At 48.1% G+C, this 21,815-nt stretch overlaps 1 protein-coding gene across 5 annotated transcripts in view; it reads left to right on the top strand.

The window, feature by feature from the left end:
• LOC119953068 (transcriptional regulator ATRX homolog) overlaps positions 1-21,815 on the top strand; it is a 608,924-nt gene that overhangs the window by 240,754 nt on the left and 346,355 nt on the right. For 4 of the 5 annotated variants that reach the window (XM_038776923.1, XM_038777098.1, XM_038777008.1 and 1 more), the window contains 4 exons: positions 3,000-3,060; positions 3,548-3,604; positions 5,827-5,886; positions 9,284-9,343. In XM_038776923.1, coding sequence (XP_038632851.1) covers positions 3,000-3,060; positions 3,548-3,604; positions 5,827-5,886; positions 9,284-9,343 — 238 coding nt within the window. The remainder of the gene's footprint in view (positions 1-2,999; positions 3,061-3,547; positions 3,605-5,826; positions 5,887-9,283; positions 9,344-21,815) is intronic. The other variant, XM_038777278.1, reaches the window with a different exon arrangement.

The raw sequence follows: 21,815 nt of genomic DNA on the forward strand, positions 1-21,815 counted from the left end.
AAGTTCACCCACCTTATTCCTGATGCTTCTTGCATTGAAGTATACACACTTCAATCCATCTCCGTGCCTGCAAGTACTCTCCTTTGTCAGTGTTACCTTCCCCACTGCCTCACTACATGCGTTGGCATACTGAACATCGACTACCTTCGTTGCTGGACTACAAATCTGGTTCCCATTCCCCTGCCAAATTAGTTTAAACCCTTCCGAAGAGTACTAGAAGCCTCCCTCCCAGGATATTGGTGCCCCTCTGGCACAAATGCAACCCGCCCTGCTTGTACAGTCCCACCTTCCCCTGAATGCGCTCCAATCATCCAAATACCTGAAGCCCTCCCTCCTACATCATTCCTGCAGCCACGTGTTTAACTGCCCTCTCTCCCTATTCCTAGCCTCGCTATCACGTGGCACCGACAACAAACTAGAGAGGACAATTCTGTCTGTCCTGGCTTCTAACTTCCAGCCTAACTCCCTGAACTCATTCATTACATCCACACCCCTTTTCCTACCTACGTCGTTGGTACCAATGTGCACCACGACTTTTGGCTGCTCACCCTCTCCCTTAAAGATCCTGAAGACACGATCCGTGACGTCATGGACCCTCGCACCCGGGAGACAACAAACAATCCGAGAGTCTCGCCCTTGCCCACAGAACCGCCTGTCTGTACCTCTAACTATTGAGTCCCCTATAACTAGTGCTCTCCTAATCTCCCCCTTCCCTTCTGAGCCCCAGAGCCGGACCTCATGCCAGAGACCCAGTCACTGCAGCCTACCCCTGCCAGGTAATCCCCCCCAACAGTATCCAAAGCGGTATACTTATTGTTGAGACGAACAACCAAAGGGGAACCCTGCACTGACTGCTTCCTCCTCTTCCCACCTCTAACTGTTACCCAGCTACCTTTGTTCTCAGGTGTAACTATGTCCCTGTAGCTTCTATCTGTCACCCCCTCAGCTTCCCGAATGATCCTCAGTTCATCCAGCTCCAGCTCCAGTTCCCTAACATGGTCTGTGAGGAGCTGGAGATGGCTGCTCTTCCCACAGATGAAGTCAGCAAGGACACCGGTGGTCTCCCTTACCTCGAACATTCTGCAGGAGGAACATTCTACTGTCCTAGCTGCCATCACCTCTACTTATTCTCCCAGTAAGAAAGAAAAAAAAAAGTAAATAGCTTATCTGCTCACAGCACTGAGTTTTTTTTTAGGTTAATGGAGGAGTGAGGGTGGGAGACACTACACGTGTAGCGTCTCAGGTTTCCTCACCGTTCAAATTTACTCGGTAATATAACCTTCCCAGGTCTCCCCATGCTCTGAAAAAGTAAGTTAAAAATCAAAAACTCAGCTTACCTTCCAGCTCCCTCCTCCCAAGTGCAAGATAATGCCTCATCCGGTTTTAAGTGGTGCATAGGGCCCACATGATGGTGGCGAGGATGAGTAGGTTCTTTGAAGGGTGGAGGATAGGTGTGGATGCTGCGCGGGTGGATAACTGCGAATCACGTCCATATGTTCTAGGCGTGTTCAAGATTAAGGGGGTACTGGCAGGAGTTCACGGATGTTATGTCTGAGGTTCTGGGTTTGGGAGTGGCCCTGGGTCTGGAGGTGGTGATATTTGGTTTGTTGGAAAACCTGGGAGTGCACGGAAGGGGAAAGAGGCCGATGTGTTGGCCTTTGCCTCCCTGATAGACAGGAGACGGATTTTGTTATGTTCCTCGAGGGGCGGTTTGCAAGACCAAAGTAATTGACGGAGATGTTTGGACTCTCGGGTTCAAATTCATTCAGCTATCTCCAAGATAAGATGGATTTTCCCATCATTCTCCTTGGTGCCACCAACATCTCAACTAGAGAGGGTCCTTTCCCTTGTGGGGTCAGAGGAAGGGGGCACCTCTGATATTATGGACAGATTTTGTCAGAAGATTCGGTATCATCGGAGGGGGTTAAGGCAATGTGAGAGGAAGAGTCGGGGCCCATATTAGATGATGCAGTCTGGAGTGAGGCCCTTCGCAGGGTGAACTCCACGTCCTCGGTGCGAGGTTGGGTTTGATCCAACTTATGATATTTTTTTAGGACACACCTGACCAAGTCCAGAATGAGTTACTTCTTTTTAGGATTGGTTGGAGGACAGGTGTGAGCGCTGTTCTGGAGGTCAGGCTAACTGCACACACATGGTCTGGCTTTGTCCCAAGCTTGTGGGTTTTTGGGTCTCCTTCATTAGCACCATCTCGGTGATTCTGAATATTGAGCTGGAGAGGATCCTTTAGTGGCCATATTTGGGATGCTGGATTCGCCAGAGCTGCAAATGGATGAGGGGGCTGATTTTCCGGCCTTCACCTCACTGATTGCCTGCTGGAGTCGAACTCTCCATCTCCAACCAGTGCCTAGGTGTGGCTGGGGGATTTGATGGAGTTTTTGATACCTTGAGAAAGTTAAGTACATCGCAAGGTGAGCAATCATAGATTTCATAGAATTTACACTGCACAAGGAGGCCACTCGGCCCATCGAATCTGCACTGGCCCTTTGTAAGAGCACCCTACCCAAACCCACATCTCCACCCTATCCCCATAACCCAGTAACCCCACCCAACACTAAGGGCAATTTTGGACACTAAGGGCAATTTAGCATGGCCAATCCACCTAACCTGCACATCTTTGGACTGGGGAAGGAAACCGGAGCACCCGGAGGAAACCCATGCACATACGGGGAGGATGTGCAGACTCTGCACAGACAGAGACCCAAGCCAGATTCGAACCTGGGACCCTGGAGCTGTGAAGCAATTGTGCTAACCACTATGCTACCATGCTGCCCAATCGAGGGGTTCTATTGGAGATGGCAGCCTTTAATTGTTCTTTTCAAGGAATTGGTCACTGTTAGTTATTAAGGGGGAGGGGATTTATGTTTTGCGAGTGGTTGTTCTATTTTTCTGTTTTTTATGTTTGACTTATGTAATTTTTTCTTCTATTTTGTATTTTATGCATTGAAAAATGCGTATAACAATGCATTTTTTTTTAAAAGAGAGTGCAAGGCACTGAAGGACAAGTTCTGCCCCCTACCCACTCGTGTAAACACCCATCAAGTGAGTAATTAAATTAGCGGCATGAGAATTACAGGCAGTTGTCTCCTTTGATCTAGACATTAGGAAGGGAGCCAATAGGAAATGCTCCTCATGCCTACTTAAATAGGCACTTGCAACATGCACTCATCCAATTTCAGACAGATATTCAGGCGCAATCAAATATTTTTGCAAAAGGTTGGGCAATATTTTTGTAATATTGGAGTGGATTTAGAAATACAACTGGTGTTGTGAATGGGTTGACTGTTCTGAAAAAAATACAATTTTCATTTTCATTGATTTCATAATTTGTCTAACAGGCAACAGATCGTGCCAGAATGACAAAGTTAAAAGTCTACTCCATTACTCAGGCTAATCAATGCAAGTAACTGTAATTGTTGTGGTTCAAATGGATTAAGAAGCTAAAAAGAAATTAAAGAAGGAGGAGTTACTATTCATACATCATGAAATGCTAATTACACTAATTTTTATGCATATTTCATATTTCAAGGATCTTCCAAACATCGATTTGACCTATCAGATCTTAATCCTTGTCGCAAGCGAAAAGGTATATAAAATGTCAAAACTTTAAACCATAGGTCATTAATAGACAATAAATTTTCTAATTAATGTCATGATATTCAAGGAGGCACTGCTATATATGACTTATATGTGTAACTGCATGCAAATTCGACAGCAATATTATCTATCCAATAAATGAATGGCTGCTCAAAGCAGCTTCATTTTGACATGCAAAGCATACAAGGAGAGATACAAGTGAAAAGGGGAAAGGAGGGTATGATTTGAAGAAACCCTGTTGTTATGGCCTGCTGCCTTGTTAGTTTCTGTCTCCTCTGTCCGGAATGACGCCATCCTTTCCTTGCGTATCTACAGTTGTGGCATTATGTTTCTCTGCTTGCGTCCACCTGTTTTCAACTTGTCCTTGGAGAGGGTGCTTGCTAGAGCAGTTGGAGAGGGTTTAAACTAATATGTCAGGGGGGTGGGAACCTATGTAAGGATTCAGAGCAGGGTGAATCAAGAACACGATAAAAGATAGAAAAGAGAATAAGAAACGTGACAGGCAGAAAAATCAAGGGCCTGTTTCATAGAATTTACAGTGCAGAAGGAGGCCATTCGGCCCATTGAGTCTGCACCGGCTCCTGGAAAGAGCACCCTACCCAAGGTCAACACCTCCACCCTCACCCCATAACCCAGCAACCCCACCCAACACTAAGGGCAATTTTGGACACTAAGGGCAATTTATCATGGCCAATCCACCTAACCTGCACATCTTTGGACTGCGGGAGGAAATCGGAGCACCCGGAGGAAACCGACACACACACGGGAGGATGTGCAGACTCCGCACAGACTGTGACCCAAGCCGGAATCGAACCTGGGACCCTGGAGCTGTGAAGCAATTGTGCTATCCACAATGCTACGGCACTGTAAAAAATAGGCAGGGGACAAGGAACATTAAAAGGACTAGCCTCAAGGTTTTGTACCTGAACACGTGGAGAATTTGAAATAAAATGGATGTATTAATTGCATAGATAGATGCAAAGGGATGTGATAAAGTTGGGATTAGGAAGACATTGCTCCAAGGTGACCAAGGATGGGAACGAAATATTGAGGGCTATTCAGTTTTTAATAGTGACAGACAGAAAGGAAAAATTGGTGGAACCAAAAGACAAAATGCTGGAAAATCTCAACAGGTCTGGCAGCATCCGTAGGGAAAGAAAAAAACTAACATTTCGAGTTCAGATTACTCCGGAGCACCCAGAGGAAACCCTCACAGACACGGGGAGAACGTGCAGACTCTGCACAGACAGTGACCCAAGCCAGGAATCGAACCTGGATCCCAGGCGCTGTGAAGAAACAGTGCTAACCACTGTGCTACCTTGCCGCCCTGAGGAGAGACTAAGTCAGTTAGGGTTATGTTCATTCAGGTTTAGAAGAGTTGCCACAGAAAGTAGTTGAGGCCAAAACGTGTAATTTTAAAAAGGAATTAGATATAGCTCTTGGAGCTATAGGGATCATGGGATATGGGGGAATACGGGATCAGGGTATTGAACTTGATGATCAGCCATGATCGTAATGAATGGTGGAGCGCCCTCGAAAGAATGTTTGACTGAGTTGGCCTTGTGAGGTATGCTGAGGATGTCTATTTGAGGATAGATTTTTTTAAATGTTGCATGCAGATTGGAGAGATCTGGAAGTTTAGGGAAGGAATAATATGGATGGTAGGAAGTACAGTGCAGCTGCAGGCCAATTGAAATGGGGTAGCACTATTTGGAGGAGAATTGAGGGAGACAGATGTGGACAGGCTTCAGAATGCATAAGTACCTCGATCAAGGAACAATCTTAACCTGGGTACTGCTGACAGCTGGCCTACTTGTACCCAATTTAGAAGAAAAACCAATAGGTTATGGTCCTTGCGCCCGCTTAAATGGGGCCATAGAGCATGCCATAATCCCATTGCATATCTGCAATTCATTCTACGAACTGATGGAAAATTCATTTTGCAATATTGCAGTTGATTTTCACATATAACTTCTGTTGCAGATTGAATGACTGTTCAAAAAATATTTGATTTTCATTTTCATTGACTTCCTTATTTTAAATTGGTTATCAGATCTGCCTTGCTAGGTTAATGCTCGAGGGACAAGTTGAAAATCTATCCCATTTCATGCCAACCATTACAAGCAATTGTGATTGCTGTCCTTGAAATAAATTTGAAAATTATCTATACCTTACCTGATGCTAATTACACTACTTCTTTGCATATTTCAGATGGTACTTGCAAAGTTAGAACTGAACAACCGGATTCTGATCCTTTTCGCAAACAAAAAGGTATATAAAAATGTGTCCATATGTAAGTATTTTAAATTATGTATCGTCAATGGACAATCTCTATTTTCTTGCTCGTGTAATTATAATCAAGTAGACACTGCTTTGTGTCATTCATGTGTGCAGCTGAATGGAGATTGGAGAGCATTACTATCTACTCTATAAATGAATGGTTGCTCATATTTGCTGCATTTTGCCATCAGAAGTGTCCAGGGAGCAATAGCAATGAGAAGAGAAAAAAAAACATTGTGTCGTATAAATGAGGCGAGGTGAGAGTGACTGCCCTTGACATCAAGGCAACATCTAGCCGAGTATGGCATCAAGGAGCTCTAGCTAAACTGGAGTCAATGGGAATCAGGGGGAAAATTCTCCGCTGGTTGGAGTAATTGCCGATGGGCCGAATGTCTTCCTTCTGCACTGTAAATTCTATGAAAGATTCTATACCTGGCACAAAGGAAGATGGTTGTGGTGATTGGAGGTCAATCATCTTAACTCCAGGACATCACTGCAGGAGTTCCTCAGGATAGTGTCTTAGGCCTGACCATCTTCAGCTACTTCATCAATGACCTCCCTTCCATTATCAGGTCAGAAGTGGGGATGTCTGAGAATGACTGTCCAATGTTCAACACCATTTGTGTTTCCTCAGATAATGAAGCTGTTCATGTCCAAATGCAGCAAGACCTGGACAATATCCAGGCTTGGGCTGACAAGTGGCAAGTTACATTCACGCCACACAAGTGCCAGTCAGTGACCATCTCTGACAAGACACCAGGTTGAGTGCAAGGCTACAAGGGCAGCACGGTAGCACAGTGGTTAACCCAGTTGCTTCACAGATCCAGGGTCACAGGTTCGATTGCAGACTTGGGTCACTGTCTGTGCGGAGTCTGCACGTTCTCCTCGCGTTTGCGTGGGTTGCCTCCGGGTGCTCTGGTTTCCTCCCACAGTCCAAGGATGTGCAGGTTAGGTGTATTGGTCATGAGAAATTGTCCTTAGCGTCCAAAAAGGTTAGGTAGGGTTACTAGGTTACAGGAATAGGATGGAGGTGTGGGCTTAAGTAGGGTGCTCTTTCCAGGGGCCGATGCCGACTCAATGGGCCGAATGACCTCCTTCTTCACTGTAAATTCTATAAGACAGAATCTAACGACAGCCCCTTGTCATTCAATGGCATTACCATTGCTGAATCCCGCACATTCAACATCCTGGGGGTTTCATTGATCAGAAACTGAACTGGACTAGCCATGTTAATACTGTGGCTACCAGGGCAGGTCAAAGGCTAGGAATCCTGCGGTGAGTAACTCACCTCCTGACACCCCAATGCCTGTCCACCATCTACAAGGCACAAGTCAAGAGTGTAATGGAATACTCTGCACTTGCCTGGATGAGTGTAGTTCCAACAAACTGAAGAAGCTCAATACCATCCAGGACAAAGCAGTCCACTTGATTGCTCCCCCTTCCACAAACATTCAAACCTTTTACCACCGATGAATAGTGGCAGCCATGTGTAACATCTACAAGGTGCAATGCAGTAACTCACCAAGGTTCCTTAGACAGCACCTTCCAACCCCACGGCCACGACCATCTAGAAGTCAAGAGCAGCAGATACTTGGGAACACCATCACCTGGAGGTTCCCCACCAAGTCACTCACCACCCTGACTTGGAAATATATTGCCGTTCCTTCGCTGTCGTTTGGTCAACATCCTGGAACTCCCCCCCCCCCCTAACAACACAGTGGGTGTACCTACGCCTCAAGCACTAGCGATTCAAGAAGTCAACTCATCACCACCTTCTGAAGGGCACCTAGGGATGGGCAATAAATGCTGGCCTAACCAGCAACACCCACATCCTGTCAATTAATTTTTTAAACAATTAATAAATTTGTTAGAGCAGACTATGAGAACTATCTCTTTTTCACTGGGTACTTGATGTGCCTGCACTGTGCTTCGCTTCTGCCTATTGTTGACGATTGTGTGCCAGTGTGTATTTTAAGAAGGAAGGGAGTGTGGTGACTGTGGCCAATGGAAACATTGAGGGTGTGCAGTTGGAGGGGCGTTGTTTGTATTTTGCATGCCAGATTGAAAACGTATTGAAGATGAAAGAAGTAACAATCTAGCCTGTAAAAAGCAGCAGGAAGAGATTCATTAAAATTGATAGAAAGTAATTCGGGTGGGTGAAGGGAATCAGGCCTCAAACATTGAGGGTGTGTAACTGCCCTAATCAAGGAGCAATTCTACAATACCCATCTCCACACTTCACGCACATTGATTAGCTGAACAGCCACAGGCCTCAGTAGTGCTGGTAGCTGCCAGGTTTACTGTAATTAGGAATTACTCTTTTCTTGCATACACTTAAACAGGCATATGCAGCATGCCCTCAGCCTATTTTACACACATATTCAGGATCAAACCAATCTTTCTATGAAGAGTTGGTAAGATTCTTTTTGCAACATTCAGTAGATTTTTACATAAAATCCATATATTTGTTTCAGACAACAATTCTAAAAGAATTGCAGGGAACCTGCGCAGGTGATTTAGAAGGCGAATAGAGTTTTGTTCTTCATTGCAAGAGGGGTGGATTTTTAGACTAGAGAGGTTATGCTGCAACTGCATACGGTGTTAGTGAAGCCACACCTAGAGTATTGTGCTCAGTTTTGGTCTCCTTACCTGAGAAAGGACGTACTGGCGCTGAAGGGTGTGCAGAGGAGATTCACTCGGTTAATCCCAGAGCTGAAGAGTTGGATTACGAGGAGAAGTTGAGTAGACTGGGACTGTACTCGGAATTTAGAAGGATGCGGGGGAATCTTATAGAAACATATAAAATTATGAAGGGAATAATTAGGATAGATGCGGGCAGGTTGCTTCCACTGGCTGGTGAAAGCAGAATTAGGGGCATAGCCTCAAAATAAGGGGAAGTAGATTTAGGACTGAATTTAGGAGGAACTTCTTCACCCAAAGGGTTGTGAATCCATGGAATTCCTTGTCCAGTGAAGCAGTTGAGGCTCCTTCATTAAATGTTTTCAAGATAAAGATAAATCGTGTTTTGGAGAATAAAGGAATAAAGGGTTATGGTGTTCGGGCGGGAAAGTGGAGCGGAGTCCACATAAGATCAGCCATGATCTCATTGAATGGCGGAGCAGGCTCGAGGGGCCAGATGGCCTACTCCTGCTCCTAGTTATTATGTTCTTGCGTTCCATTGATTTAATCATTTGTACAACAAGCAACCGATCTGCATTGGTAGTTTTATGTCTGAGGGACACGTTGCCCTGTTATTCTTGCTAATCAATGCAAATGGTTTTAATTTCTGTGGCTGAAATGCATTGAAAAACTAAACAGAAATGAAAGCAGGATATTTTATCTGACGTCATGTTAATTACAATCCTTATGAAACATATTTCAAATGCAGAAGATACTTCCAAACGCAAAACAGAAAAATCAGATCGTGATCCTTCCAACAAACGAAAAGGTATGTTAAAATATGTGCAAAATTTGTACTATAAACTATCTGTCAATCATCAACAATCTGAAGAAGGAGACATGCTATGTTATCCAAGCTTCTGGTCACTTGGGGGTGACCAGCCTTTGGCTCAGTGGTACCAGCTCTGACTCGGAGGTACCAGCTCTGACTTGGGGGAACCAGTCTTTGATCTGGGTCAAGTCAGCCTTTGACTCATGGAGTGAGCAGGCATTGACGCGAGGGTACCAGCTCTGACTCTGGGACGACCAGCCTTTTAATCAGGGGTGACCAGCCTTTGACTCAGGGGTACAAGATCTTACTTGAGAGTGACCAGCCTTTACTCAGAAGCAACTGGGCTTCACTCGGAGCAATCAGGTTTTCGGTTGAGGGAGATCAGGTAACACTGTAAGGGTACCGGAGTAACAGTGGAAGAGTACAGCAGTGATTGACTCCAGGATACAAGGGCCTAGTCCGGGGATACCAATGGGAAGGCTCCACGGTACCAGCGGCCTTGTTGCGGGAGACAGGTGTAGAAAGATTCCAGGCTACCAGGACTTTGATTCAGGAGGGTGACTCAGAGGGTACTGGGAACTGACAAGGGGTTATGGGGGGGTTGACTTGGGGGGTACTGGGGGATGCACCGTTTCTGAGGTTGCTTTCTGCTACTTGGCCACAGATTTCGTGGAAGAATTTCACAAAGGGAAAGGAAGGCTGGGGTATGAGTTTTTTGAAGCGGTCTCACAGAGGGAAAGGAAGTTTGAGGCACTGTAGTGGGTGGGTCGGGACTCAACAACATGATGGTTCCACTCAAATCTGAGAGGGGGGGGCTTTTAGAGGCTGGATGATGACATGGACAAGGCAAATGAAAAGACATGTTAATGATCAGTGGTACTCTGTTGCAGCTGAGACTGTTCAATTGACATGCCTGGAGTCAAACTAGTCATGCAACTATGCCCATTCAAGCATTGCTTATATGTATGTTTGACATTGATTGCTGCTAAGCATTTAACATCCTTGGTGCACTGACTTCCAAAATCACTGGCTGCTGTGCCGTGCATGTACCATCGGCTGACTTGACGAGCAACTACACTTCCTTAGAGAGTTGGCAGTCGTACACTGCCTGAGGAGAGCACTCCTAATCTTTGGCTCTCTGCAGTGGTATGAATTGATTAGTGCCCTCCTCACAGACCAAGTCAAGTGCAAGGCTTCAGAGTGAAGCTCTGGGAAATGCCTGTGCCTGAGATGAGGGTTAAGGGTGCAGTAGAGTATCCAAGCTGTGACCACTCATTCATGTGGTGCAGAGCAAGGGTGTTGTGGGGTCTTGTCAAAGCAAAATACAACATAAGGACTGGGTATCAATGTGGCCAAGACATGAGTCAGTGAGCTTTGAGAGGCAGCTTCAGACAGTGAAAAGGCAGAGTGGTCCTTTTGAGACAAATGCTAACCGTCAAGTCTCTCTCTTTGATACTGCAAAGAGAACGTACAAAACATGGAGCCTAGCGTTCTTTCTGACATTCGTCTCCCTCAAAGACAGGAGAGAAAGAGATGATGTCAACAGAGGTCTCTGGCTCGCCAAAGGCAGGAGCAGAACCGTGAAGAGGAAGGGGTGGCAGGGCATTCCCTGGATGCAGAGGATGAACTCCAGAGACCGCCACTCGGGTCGCTTCGCTAGAACCAGGGCATACCGACGGGTCTAACATACCTGTAGTTATTCAGAGCCAGTGTAGCCGAAGACTACGCATGTCCATGGAATTGGTTGGTCACATCGTCCACCTTCTGTAGGATTTGTCACCAAGAAGAGTTGGAGAAAATTCATTGTCAGCATTGCTGAAAGTTACAGCAGCATTCAATTTGTAAGGCAGTGGCTCCCCCCAGGGCTCCACAGGCGACCTCTGCAGGATTTTGCAAGCCTCCACGCACAAGTGCATCCAGGAGGTGACAGACGCTATCTTCGTGAGGGCATACAATTACGTCCATTTCGACAAGGATCAGGGCATGCTGTGCAAGACCGATGGGCTTTGCACAAATCTCTGGCTTTCACCAGGGGCAGGGTGTCATCAACTAGACTCACATGGCACACACATTTCCTGAGCATCATGCAGTGAGTTATGTGGACTGCAAGGCCTTCCACTGGCTGAAGAATGTCCATCTGGTTTGTGACCACACCCAGCACATCCCCTCGGTGTGTGCTTAAGTCCCAAGTAGTGTGCATGACTCTTACATCCTGAGCTGCCTTCAGAATCTTGGCATGTTTGAAGGTGCTCAGATGCCACAGGGTTGGCCCATCAGGGACAATGGCTACCCACTGAAGGTGTGACTGTTAACGCCTGTGTGAAGGCCCAGAGTGCAACTGATACAAGGTATAATGAGGCTCATGTTGCAACACGCACTTTGGTGGAACAGATCATTGTAATGCCAAAGCTGAGGTTCCGGTGCCTGGACTAATCTGGTGGAGACCGACAATATAATCCGCAGCGGGTGCCACGCATTATGTTTGGTTGCTGCACCCTGCACAACCTGGCGCTGCAACCAACGGGAGTAGGACCTGCCTGAGGATGAGATGAAGGATGGCATGTTTCCTCTGAAACAGAGCACATTGAAGTGGTAAGGCTGAAGAGGTCCCCGAGGGAGTGGATGTCGGCCATGAGACAATGTCCAGACAAGGCAGGTGAGCTTGGGATGCGCTCAATGCCGCTAAATTCATGACATGTGATGAGGACATCCCGTGAAGACATCCCATTATCTTCATACTACTTCTGTGAGCATTGCACTCCCATTTGACCGATGGTAGTGCACCCTCTGTGATAAAGCCCCTGTTATTGGGACACTGGTTGCGCATCGTTCCTCCATTCCAGGAGGATAATGAAAACTTGCAGTGGAGCTCATTGCATATACCTTCACAGTTTTTGTGAACGTCTGTTTCCTGTCTGGTTGATTCCAGATTGCTTGCTCTCAATGGCTAGGGTCCCATCATGGTGATGCAGGTGGGAAAGCTTCACCTCTCCTGATCTTATTGCATCTTTCATGAGCTCTACCCTTGAGATTCAGTGTCACTGGAGGCGAAGGCGGTTGAGATGAGGGGAAGCAACCGTACTTCAATGTGCAGAGAGCACACGTAGACTGATGGGAATGAGTGACATCTGTATATAATAGGAGACAGGTATGACACATGTTCTGCCAACCACCAATGCATTAGTGGCAACTTTGCACCAAGCTCATGGAGGAAGTCCTGGACTGAGCATCCTCAGTGTATAGTCGAATACAGTATATAGGAACCAGTAAGTCAAGATTCGCTAAACAACAAACTTCATTCCTCTCCAGCCAAAGCAGATGCACTGTCAGGCCCGGCCATCACCGGAAAACGTAAACCATTTTCCATTAAGGAAACCTCACTAACAAGAAGAAGAATTGTCAAGGCACTCACCAACTGGGTATCTCAGGAAGGGATACAATTCTCCCCCAAGCAAAATAATAGAAACCCTTATGGTAGTATGACTAGGGGTATTACGATACCTGGGCCAATGGGCAGCGAGTCCTCTGCACCAATGGCAGCTCACACTCCCAGATGGCTAGACGGTCAGTGCTAAACACGCATTTGTCCTTGTTGTAGGTCAGGTTCAGGAGTTTTGCGGTTCGGAGGAATTTTCGGAGGTTGGTGTCGTGGTCCTGCTGATCATGGCCGCAGATGGTGACATTATCGAGATACGGGAAGGTGGCCCGTAAACCGTATTGGTCGACCATTCGGTCCATCTCTCATTGGAAGACCGAGACCCCGTTTGTGACACCGAAGGGAACCCTTAAAAAGTGGTGGAGCCGCCCGTCCGCTTCGAACGCAGTGTACTTGCGGTCACTCGCACAGATGGGGAGCTGATGGTAGGCGGACTTGAGGTCCACCGTGGAGAAGACCTTGTACTGGGCGATCCTGTTGACCAGGTCGGAGATACGTGGGAGAGGGTACGCGTCCAGCTGCGTAAACCTGTTGATGGTCTGACTGTAGTCTATGATCATCCTATTCTTCTCCCCGGTCTTTACCACCAGCATTTGTGCTCGCCAGGGGCTGTTGCTAGCCTCGATGACCCCTTCCTTCAGAAGCTGCTGGACCTCGGACCTGATGAAGGTCCGGTCCTGGGCACTGTACCGTCTGCTCCTGGTGGCGATGGGTTTTCAATCCACGCAGAGGTGAGGGAGGACGAATAGCTTGTAGTTTTTAAACTCCCTCCCCTGGACCGTGAGGTCCGCTATGCAGCATCCCGTGATCTGTACCGAGTGAGAACCGGAGGCCAGAGCGATTTTTTGCTTAACCGGGTAGACAGGGAAAGCGCAGCGTCTTATCGTGGCGGGGTGAACAAAACGCTCTGTGCTTAATCATCGTCCCCAATGCCTCCACTGTGGAGGTCATCCGTGTGGTGTTGGCCTGGGTGACACACATGGTCGGCACCACCCCTGCTGCTGCGCATGTTGGACACCTCAAACTATGCCTGCAGGTGCTGGATACTCGGCAAGAAGCCCTTTTGTAGTCCCTGGCTCTGCGACTGCATCTCCACAATTGATGGGACTGTCTGTTCCAGAAGCCCGAGGCCCGGGACAGGGTGAACTGTGGTGCGCACCAGATAGTGTCCCAGGAGCCTTTTCACTAACATGGCCAACCGAGGTAAATGTCATGGGATCCTGCGTATCTCAGGCGGAGAGCTGGTGTACAAACTATTTCCATCACTGCTCGGCTCACGGGGGCAGGCTCAAGCTGTGGGACTGTGGTCGGGGGACACCTGATGGACCAGCCCCATCTCCAGAAGGTCCTGCAAGACAAAATGCATGATTAGACCATTTGCTGGGAGAGAATCGGGGTGGGGTGGGGGTGGTGTAGAGTGAGGGTGTGGGTGGGCTGAGGGTGGTAAGGGGATGAGGGTGGTGGGGGTTTTGGGGGGGCTGACACATATGTCACAGGGAACCACAACTCAGCGGGCTCTCATTTCCTCGCCCGTGGCCAAGCTCCACCTTGGCGATTTCCCTTTCCTCCTGGCCACCAACCACGTTAAGGCCTGCTGATCTGCTATTGTGAGGGGCAGTAGGACAAGCGGTCCCCCTCCTGTCTTCTCCCGCGCCCGGTGGTTGTGTGCGGCCTTCTCTTGGTGGGGGGAACACATAAACCGACAGTGTTAGACAGTCCGACGCATGCAGCCCAGGGGATGGGTAGGTATTGCTCATTGGCCAGGGCATAGGGCCAGAGCAGCTGGTATGGGTACCCGCATGTGTTGCAGGGTAGGGATTCAGCCGCCCTCCTTGGGGGAGGTTAGGGTTACGGGTGTGTGGGACGGGACTGGTGGCAGAGCACGCTCACCCTGGCCGCCAAGAGGAGGTTGTGCAGTTTTTTCCGGCACTGCTGGTCAGTCTGGATGATGTTGCTGGTGGCTCTCACGGCCTCTGCCACCTGTGCCCAGGCACAACGAATGGTGGCAGCTGGCAGCCTCCTTTCCATGCCGCTCCTCCAGCGCATCCAACACGGTCTCCAGTTTGGTGTCTGTGAACTTTGGGGCTGCTCTCCGCGCTGCCATCTTGTGGAACTCTTTACCGCAGAAGGCTGTGGAGGCCAAATTATTGAGTGTCTTTAAGACAGAGTTAGATAAGGGGATCAGGGGTTATGGGGAGAAGGCAGAAGAATGGGGATAAGAAAATATCAGGAAGCAAAGTACTGTACACACCCCTGCCAGCATTAACGGGGCCGAGGTGGAGATGGTTAGCAGTTTCAAATTCCTAGGGTTACACATCACCAAAAATCTGTCCTGGTCCACCATGTCGACGCTACCACGCTACCAAGAAAGCACAACAGCGCCTATATTTCCTCAGGAGACTAAGGAAATTCGACATGTCCACATTAACTCTTACCAACCTTTACAGATGCACCATAGAAAGCATCCTATCTGGCTGCATCACAGCCTGGAATGGCAAGAAACTTCAGAGAGTCGTGAACACAGCCCAGTCCATCACAAAAACCTGCCTCCCATCCATTGCGGAAAGCAGGCAGCATAATCAAAGACCCCTCCCACCCGGCTTACTCACTCTTCCAACTTCTTCCATCGGGCAGGAGATACAGAAGTCTGAGAACACGCATGAAAAGACTCAAAAACAGCTTCTTCCCTGCTGTTACCAGACTCCTTAACGACCCTCTTATGGACTGACCTCATTAACACTACACCCCTGTATGCTTCACCCGTGCCGGTGCTTACGTAGTTACATTGTGTACCTTGTGTTGCCCTATTATGTATTTTCTTTTATTTCCTTTTGTTTTCATGTACTTAATGATCTGTTGAGCTGCTCGCAGAAAAATACTTTTCACTGTACCTCGGTACACGTGACAATAAAGAAATCCAATCCAATCCACACCCTTCAGGTGCAGGAAATAATGCCGATAATGCATTGCACGGAGGACAAAACTGTTAGAGTGGTGATCGCAGTGGGAAGCCTGGAACCCGACGTCCGTCCCTCAAGTGGTGATGTCCAAGGCATGGCTCAATCAGTGTTAACCATGGCTGAAGAGCTTGACATCATGTTCCAGTCATTGAAGGCCATGACCTAGATGCAAGTGAACATTGCCAAGGCACTCCAAACCATAGCCCAGTCACTGAGGACATTCGCGAAGGGCGATTGGTGCAAGCAAACAATGGGGGGTCCCTAGGTGATGCACTATCAATCACTACTGAAGCGAGATTTTAGTCCAATTGAAGGCTTCAATGAACAAGTAATTACCCCAGCAGCTCCGGTACAGAATGACTGCTGTGGGTGAAACACAGACTCTCATGCTCCGCCTGCTGGGCGGAACCAGCAGGCAGGTTCTACAACTCATACTACAGTATAAGATGCATTCCACCTAGGTACCGCTATACCCCTAATATAGCCTACCTAATATACCCCTAATATAGGAGTAGGACGGGTCCTACCGCAAACAGGAAGGTGGGTCGACCTTGAGGGTCGCGAGGCCCCAGACAGTGAGGGGGCTATGGGGCCGCCAAATCTGAACGTTAAACTTTGCAGGTTACACTGGAAGTCCAGTCCCAGGAGTGTGGCAGCGCAGAGATGGAGGAGGACGTAGAGTTGGAAGTTATTGAACTCCACGCCCTGGACCGTGAGGTTGGCTATGCAGTACCCCGGATCATCACAGAGTGGAACCCGGAGGTCAGGGAGATCTTTTGTTTAATCGGGTGTACAGCGAGGGAGCAGTGTCTTACCATATTGGGATGGATGAAGCTCTCCGTGCTCCCAGAGTCGACCAAGCAGGATGTCTTGTGCCCGTTGATGAGTACCGACGGCGTAGCGGTTGAAAGGGTTTGGGGCCTGTGGTGAATGTATAATGCGTATAATTCACACTGTGTATCACTGTGTCCCACTGTGACTCATCAACGGGCTCCATCGGTGAGCCGTTGCGCGGCTCTGCCCACAGGGGGAGATGAGGAGCTTGTACAGGGCTCCACCCTTGTCTCCACCCATGGCTCCGCCCATGGCTCCTCCCACTACCGGAAGTATAAAGTGCTGTGGGCTTGTGAGTCTACCCTCAGTTCTTCTGGTCGCAGGCAGGCTCAGTTGTAAGTCAATTAAAGCCACAGTTTACTTCCACTCGTGTCTTGAGTGAATTGATGGTCGCATCAGGGCTGAGACTGGTCCAGTGTCACTGAGGCAAGTTGTGGCAGAAGCTGAGAGATCTCGTCGGGTGATACACAGCCACCCGAGTCAGGGTCCTGAGACGTCATCCAAAATGGCTGCCCCCATGAATCGCACATGGCCAGTGAGGAAAGGAATGGCAGCGGGCCCGGTTCGCCTGTGGAGACAGCGGCGGCCAACCGGGCCTGGCACACTGCCACGAGGTGCCCCTTCTTCCCGCAGCCCTTGCAGATTGCAGATCTGGCCGGGCAGCGTTGCTGTGGGTATTTGTTTTACCCGCAAATATAGCATGCCACCCCCCCCCGCGTTTCCTGGCTGTCGCACTGCACAAGCTTGTGGGGAATTATGGGGTGCTTTGGAATCGGCCATCAGTGGGGTCCACCCTGTACATGCGGGTACCGCGCGGTCGGGAACGTAGGCCTGGGCGTTGCGGGAGTGCGCAAGTTTCGTGCCTCTTTAAGCCTTAGCGTGTCGTTTTCCAGCAATCGCTGGTGGATTTTAGAGGACACATGCCCGCAACAAAAGCATCACGTATTAAGAGTTCGGTGTGGTCATTGGCTGAGACTTGTGGACAGTTACAGTTTCTACCTAACACTAACAATGCGCGGTAAAAATTGTCCAGTGATTCCCCTGGGATCTGCCTTCTGGTAGCTAAAAGATGCCGAGCGTATACCTGATTCACAGTGCGAACATAGTGCTCTTTTAACAAAGTCATTGCGTCCTCGAAATCGTCCGTGTCTTCCATAAGCGTGTCGATTTCTGGGCTCACCCTTGAGTGGAGGACTTGCATTTTCTGTTCCTCCATGGGGGTAGTCGGGGCTGTCCTGATGTACCCGTTGAATCATGCCAGCCAATGTTTAAACGTTACTGCTGCATTTGCCGCATGGGGGTTGATTTGTAGACACTCTGGCTTGATGCGGAGAGCAACCATTTTTCAATTCTTGTTCATTAAATTGATGCACGATCAATCACTACTGAAGTGAGATTGTAGTCCCATTGAAGGCTTTAATGAACAAGTAGTTACCCCAGGAGCTCCGGTACAGAATGACTGCTGTGGGTGATACACAGACTCTCATGCTCCGCCTGCTGGGCGGAACCAGCAGGCAGGTTCTACCACTCATACTGCAGTATAAGGTACATCCCACCTAGGTACTTCGATACCCCTAATATAGCCTACGACACTAGGACTGGCAGTGCCAGATGACTCAGAGGCTTCTGGTGGTCACTCCAGCTGCCCCTCCATCGCATGATGTCACCCAGGGCCTATGGGCACCGTCAGGGAGGAGGAAGTGCTTGAGCCCGACCTAGAGATTGCCACCAAGGAGGCTAAGGCAGTCTCCAGTTTTTCTGAATCCCCCCTCCTGACTCTGGTGCATCTGAAGTGCAGAGGGCAGAACAGGGTGGCACGTTGATGCCTGTGACACCGGTACGTCAACCGGGACCATCCGGCTCCAGGTCCGATAGAGGACGTCCGCCAGGGGCATCAAAGGCCTCAGAGCATAGATGTTAGCAGGCTGCTTCCCCCTCTGATGTGTAGTCTGGGAAACACCTAAACATAGCACGTGATCACAGAATGAGGAGCACTCATTAGGCCACTATCAGCTAGGGGGAATGGAAATCTAACACTTTAAAATGTTCACACTCACACTTGATACATGTGAAGACTATAATTTTAGTCTTCACAGCGGGCCACCCCACTATTGTTCTCTATGCTTCCCACACCCAGCACAGTTTTCAAAGATCAAAAGTTCCCGAAACAGACTCCGTCATGAGGAAGGGTGTAAGTGTGCTTCAGAGAAATACAGGAGTCAGACTTTATCAGATCCTGAGGAGCACCAGAGCTCTCCTCACAGAGAGTAGTCATAACTTTCCTGCCATGGATAGGGACGCACTGCCAGTGCCAACATAGGCCCATCAGCCTGGAGTGATGTTACATGCATCACAGAGACATGGCTGCAGGGGGTTCAGGACTGGCAGTTAAACATCCAAGGATATACAACCTATCGAAAAGACAGGGAGGTGGGCCGAGGGGGTGGGGTTGCCTTGTTAGTTAAGAACAAAATTAAATCTATGGCACTAAACGACATAGGGTCGGATGATGTGGAGTCTGTGTGGGTAGAATTGAGGAACCACAAAGGCAAAAAAACCATAATGGGAGTTATGTACAGACCGCCTAACAGTGGTCAGGACCAGGGGCGCAACATGTACCGGGAAATAGAAAAGGCATGTCAGAAAGGCAAGGTCACAGTGATCATGGGGGACTTCAATATGCAGGTGGATTGGGTAAATAATGTAGCCAGTGGATCCAAAGAAAAGGAATTCATGGAATGCTTACAAGATGGCTTTTTGGAACAGCTTGTCATGGAGCCCACAAGGGAGCAGGCTATTCTGGACCTAGTGCTATGTAATGAACCAGACTTTATTAAAGATCTTAAAGTAAGGGAACACTTAGGAAGCAGCGATCATAATATGGTTGAGTTCAGTCTGCAGTTTGAAAGAGAGAAGGCAAAATCGGATGTAATGGTGTTACAGTTAAATAAAGGTAATTACGAGGGCATGAGAGAGGAACTGGTGAAAATCAACTGGAAGCAGACCCTAGCAGGGAAGACAGTAGAGCAAAAATGGCAGGAGTTTGTATGCATAATTGAGGACACTGTACAGAGGTTCATCCCCAAGAAAAGAAAGATTATCCAGGGAGGGATTAGACAGCCATGGCTGACAAAGGAGGTCAGGAAATGTATCAAAGAAAAAGAGAGATCCTATAAAGTGGCCAAAAGCACCGGGAAATCAGAAGATTGGGAAGGCTACAAAAACAAACAGAGGTTAACAAAGAGACAAATAAGGAAGGAGAGGATCAAATATGAAGGCAGGCTAGCCAGTAATATAAGAAATGATAGTAAAAGTTTCTTTCAATACATAAGAAACAAACGTCAGGCCAAAGTAGACATTGGGCCAATTCAAACTGATTCTGGAAGGCTAGTGATGGGAGATGAGGAAATGGCTGGAGAACTTAATAAGTACTTTGCGTCTGTCTTCACAGTGGAAGGCGTTAGTAATATCCCAAAAATTATAAAGGGTCAGGGGGCTGAGTTGAGTATGGTTGCCATTACAAAAGAGATGGTGCTAAAAAAGCTAAAAGGTCTTAAAATTGACAAATCTCCTGGCCCCGATGGGCTACATCCTAGAGTTCTGAGGGAGGTGGCTGAAGAAATAGCGGAAGCGTTGGTTGAGATCTTTCAAAAATCACTGGAGTCAGGGAAAGTCCCGGACGATTGGAAGATCGCTGTTGTAACCCCCTTGTTCAAGAAAGGATCAAGACAAAAGATGGAAAATTATAGGCCAATTAGCCTAACCTCGGTTGTTGGTAAAATTCTAGAATCGATCGTTAAGGATGAGATTTCTAATTTCTTGGAAGAGCAGGGTCGGATTAGAACAAGTCAACATGGATTTAGTAAGGGGAGGTCGTGCCTGACGAACCTGTTAGAATTCTTTGAGGAGGTGACAAGTAGGTTAGACCAGGGAAACCCAGTGGATGTGGTCTATCTGGATTTCCAAAAGGCCTTTGATAAGGTGCCACACAGGAGGCTGCTGAGTAAGGTGAGGGCCCATGGTGTTCGAGGTGAGCTACTGGCATGGGTTGAGGATTGGCTGTCTGACAGAAGGCAGAGAGTTGGGATAAAAGGTTCTTTTTCGGAATGGCAGCCGGTGACCAGCGGTGTCCCACAGGGTTCAGTGTTGGGGCCGCAGCTGTTCACCATATATATTAATGATCTGGATGAAGGGACTGGGGGCAGTCTAGCGAAGTTTGCCGATGATACGAAGTTAGGTGGTCAGGCAGGTAGTGCTGAGGAAGTGGGGAGGCTGCAGAAGGATCTAGACAGTTTGGGAGAGTGGTGCAGGAAATGGCTGATGCATTTCAACGTGAGAAAATGTGAGGTCTTGCACTTTGGAAAAAAGAATCCAAGCATAGACTACTTTCTAAACGGTGAGAAAATTCATAATGCCAAAGTACAAAGGGATCTGGGAGTGCTAGTCGAGGATTCCCTAAAGGTAAACATGCAGGTTGAATCCGTGATTAAGAAAGCGAATGCTATGTTGTCATTTATCTCAAGAGGGTTGGAATATAAAAGCAGCGATGTGCTACTGAGCCTTTATAAGGCTCTGGTTAGGCCCCATTTGGAGTACTGTGTCCAGTTTTGGGCCCCACATCTCAGGAAGGACATACTGGCACTGGAGCGTGTCCAGCGGAGATTCACACGGATGATCCCTGGAATGGCGGGTCTAGCATATGAGGAACGGCTGGCGTTCCTGGGATTGTATTCATTGGAGTTCAGAAGGTTAAGGGGAGATCTAATAGAAACTTACAAGATAATACATGGCTTAGAAAGGATGGACGCAAAGAAACTGTTTCCGTTAGGCGAGGAGTCGAGGACCCGTGGGCACAGCCTTAGAATTAGAGGGGGTAAATTCAAAACAGAAATGCGGAGACATTTCTTCAGCCAGAGAGTGGTGGGCCTGTGGAATTCATTGCCGCAGAGTGCAGTGGAGGCCGGGACGCTAAATGGCTTCAAGGCAGAGATAGATAAATTCTTGATGTCGCGAGGAATTAAGGGCTATGGGGAGAATGCTGGGAGGTGGAGTTGAAATGCCCATCAGCCATGATTGAATGGCGGAGTGGACTCGATGGGCCGAATGGCCTTACTTCCACTCCTATGTCTTATGGTCTTATGGTCTACATATACCCTTGGAGATGAGAACAACGTGGTTGGGAAGCGGACGGTGTGATTGGGGGATGGGGCGCTGTTGAGCTAACGGATACAGCTTCGTC

Source organism: Scyliorhinus canicula, chromosome 1, assembly GCF_902713615.1.
Source record: "Scyliorhinus canicula chromosome 1, sScyCan1.1, whole genome shotgun sequence".
NCBI lineage: Eukaryota > Metazoa > Chordata > Chondrichthyes > Carcharhiniformes > Scyliorhinidae > Scyliorhinus > Scyliorhinus canicula.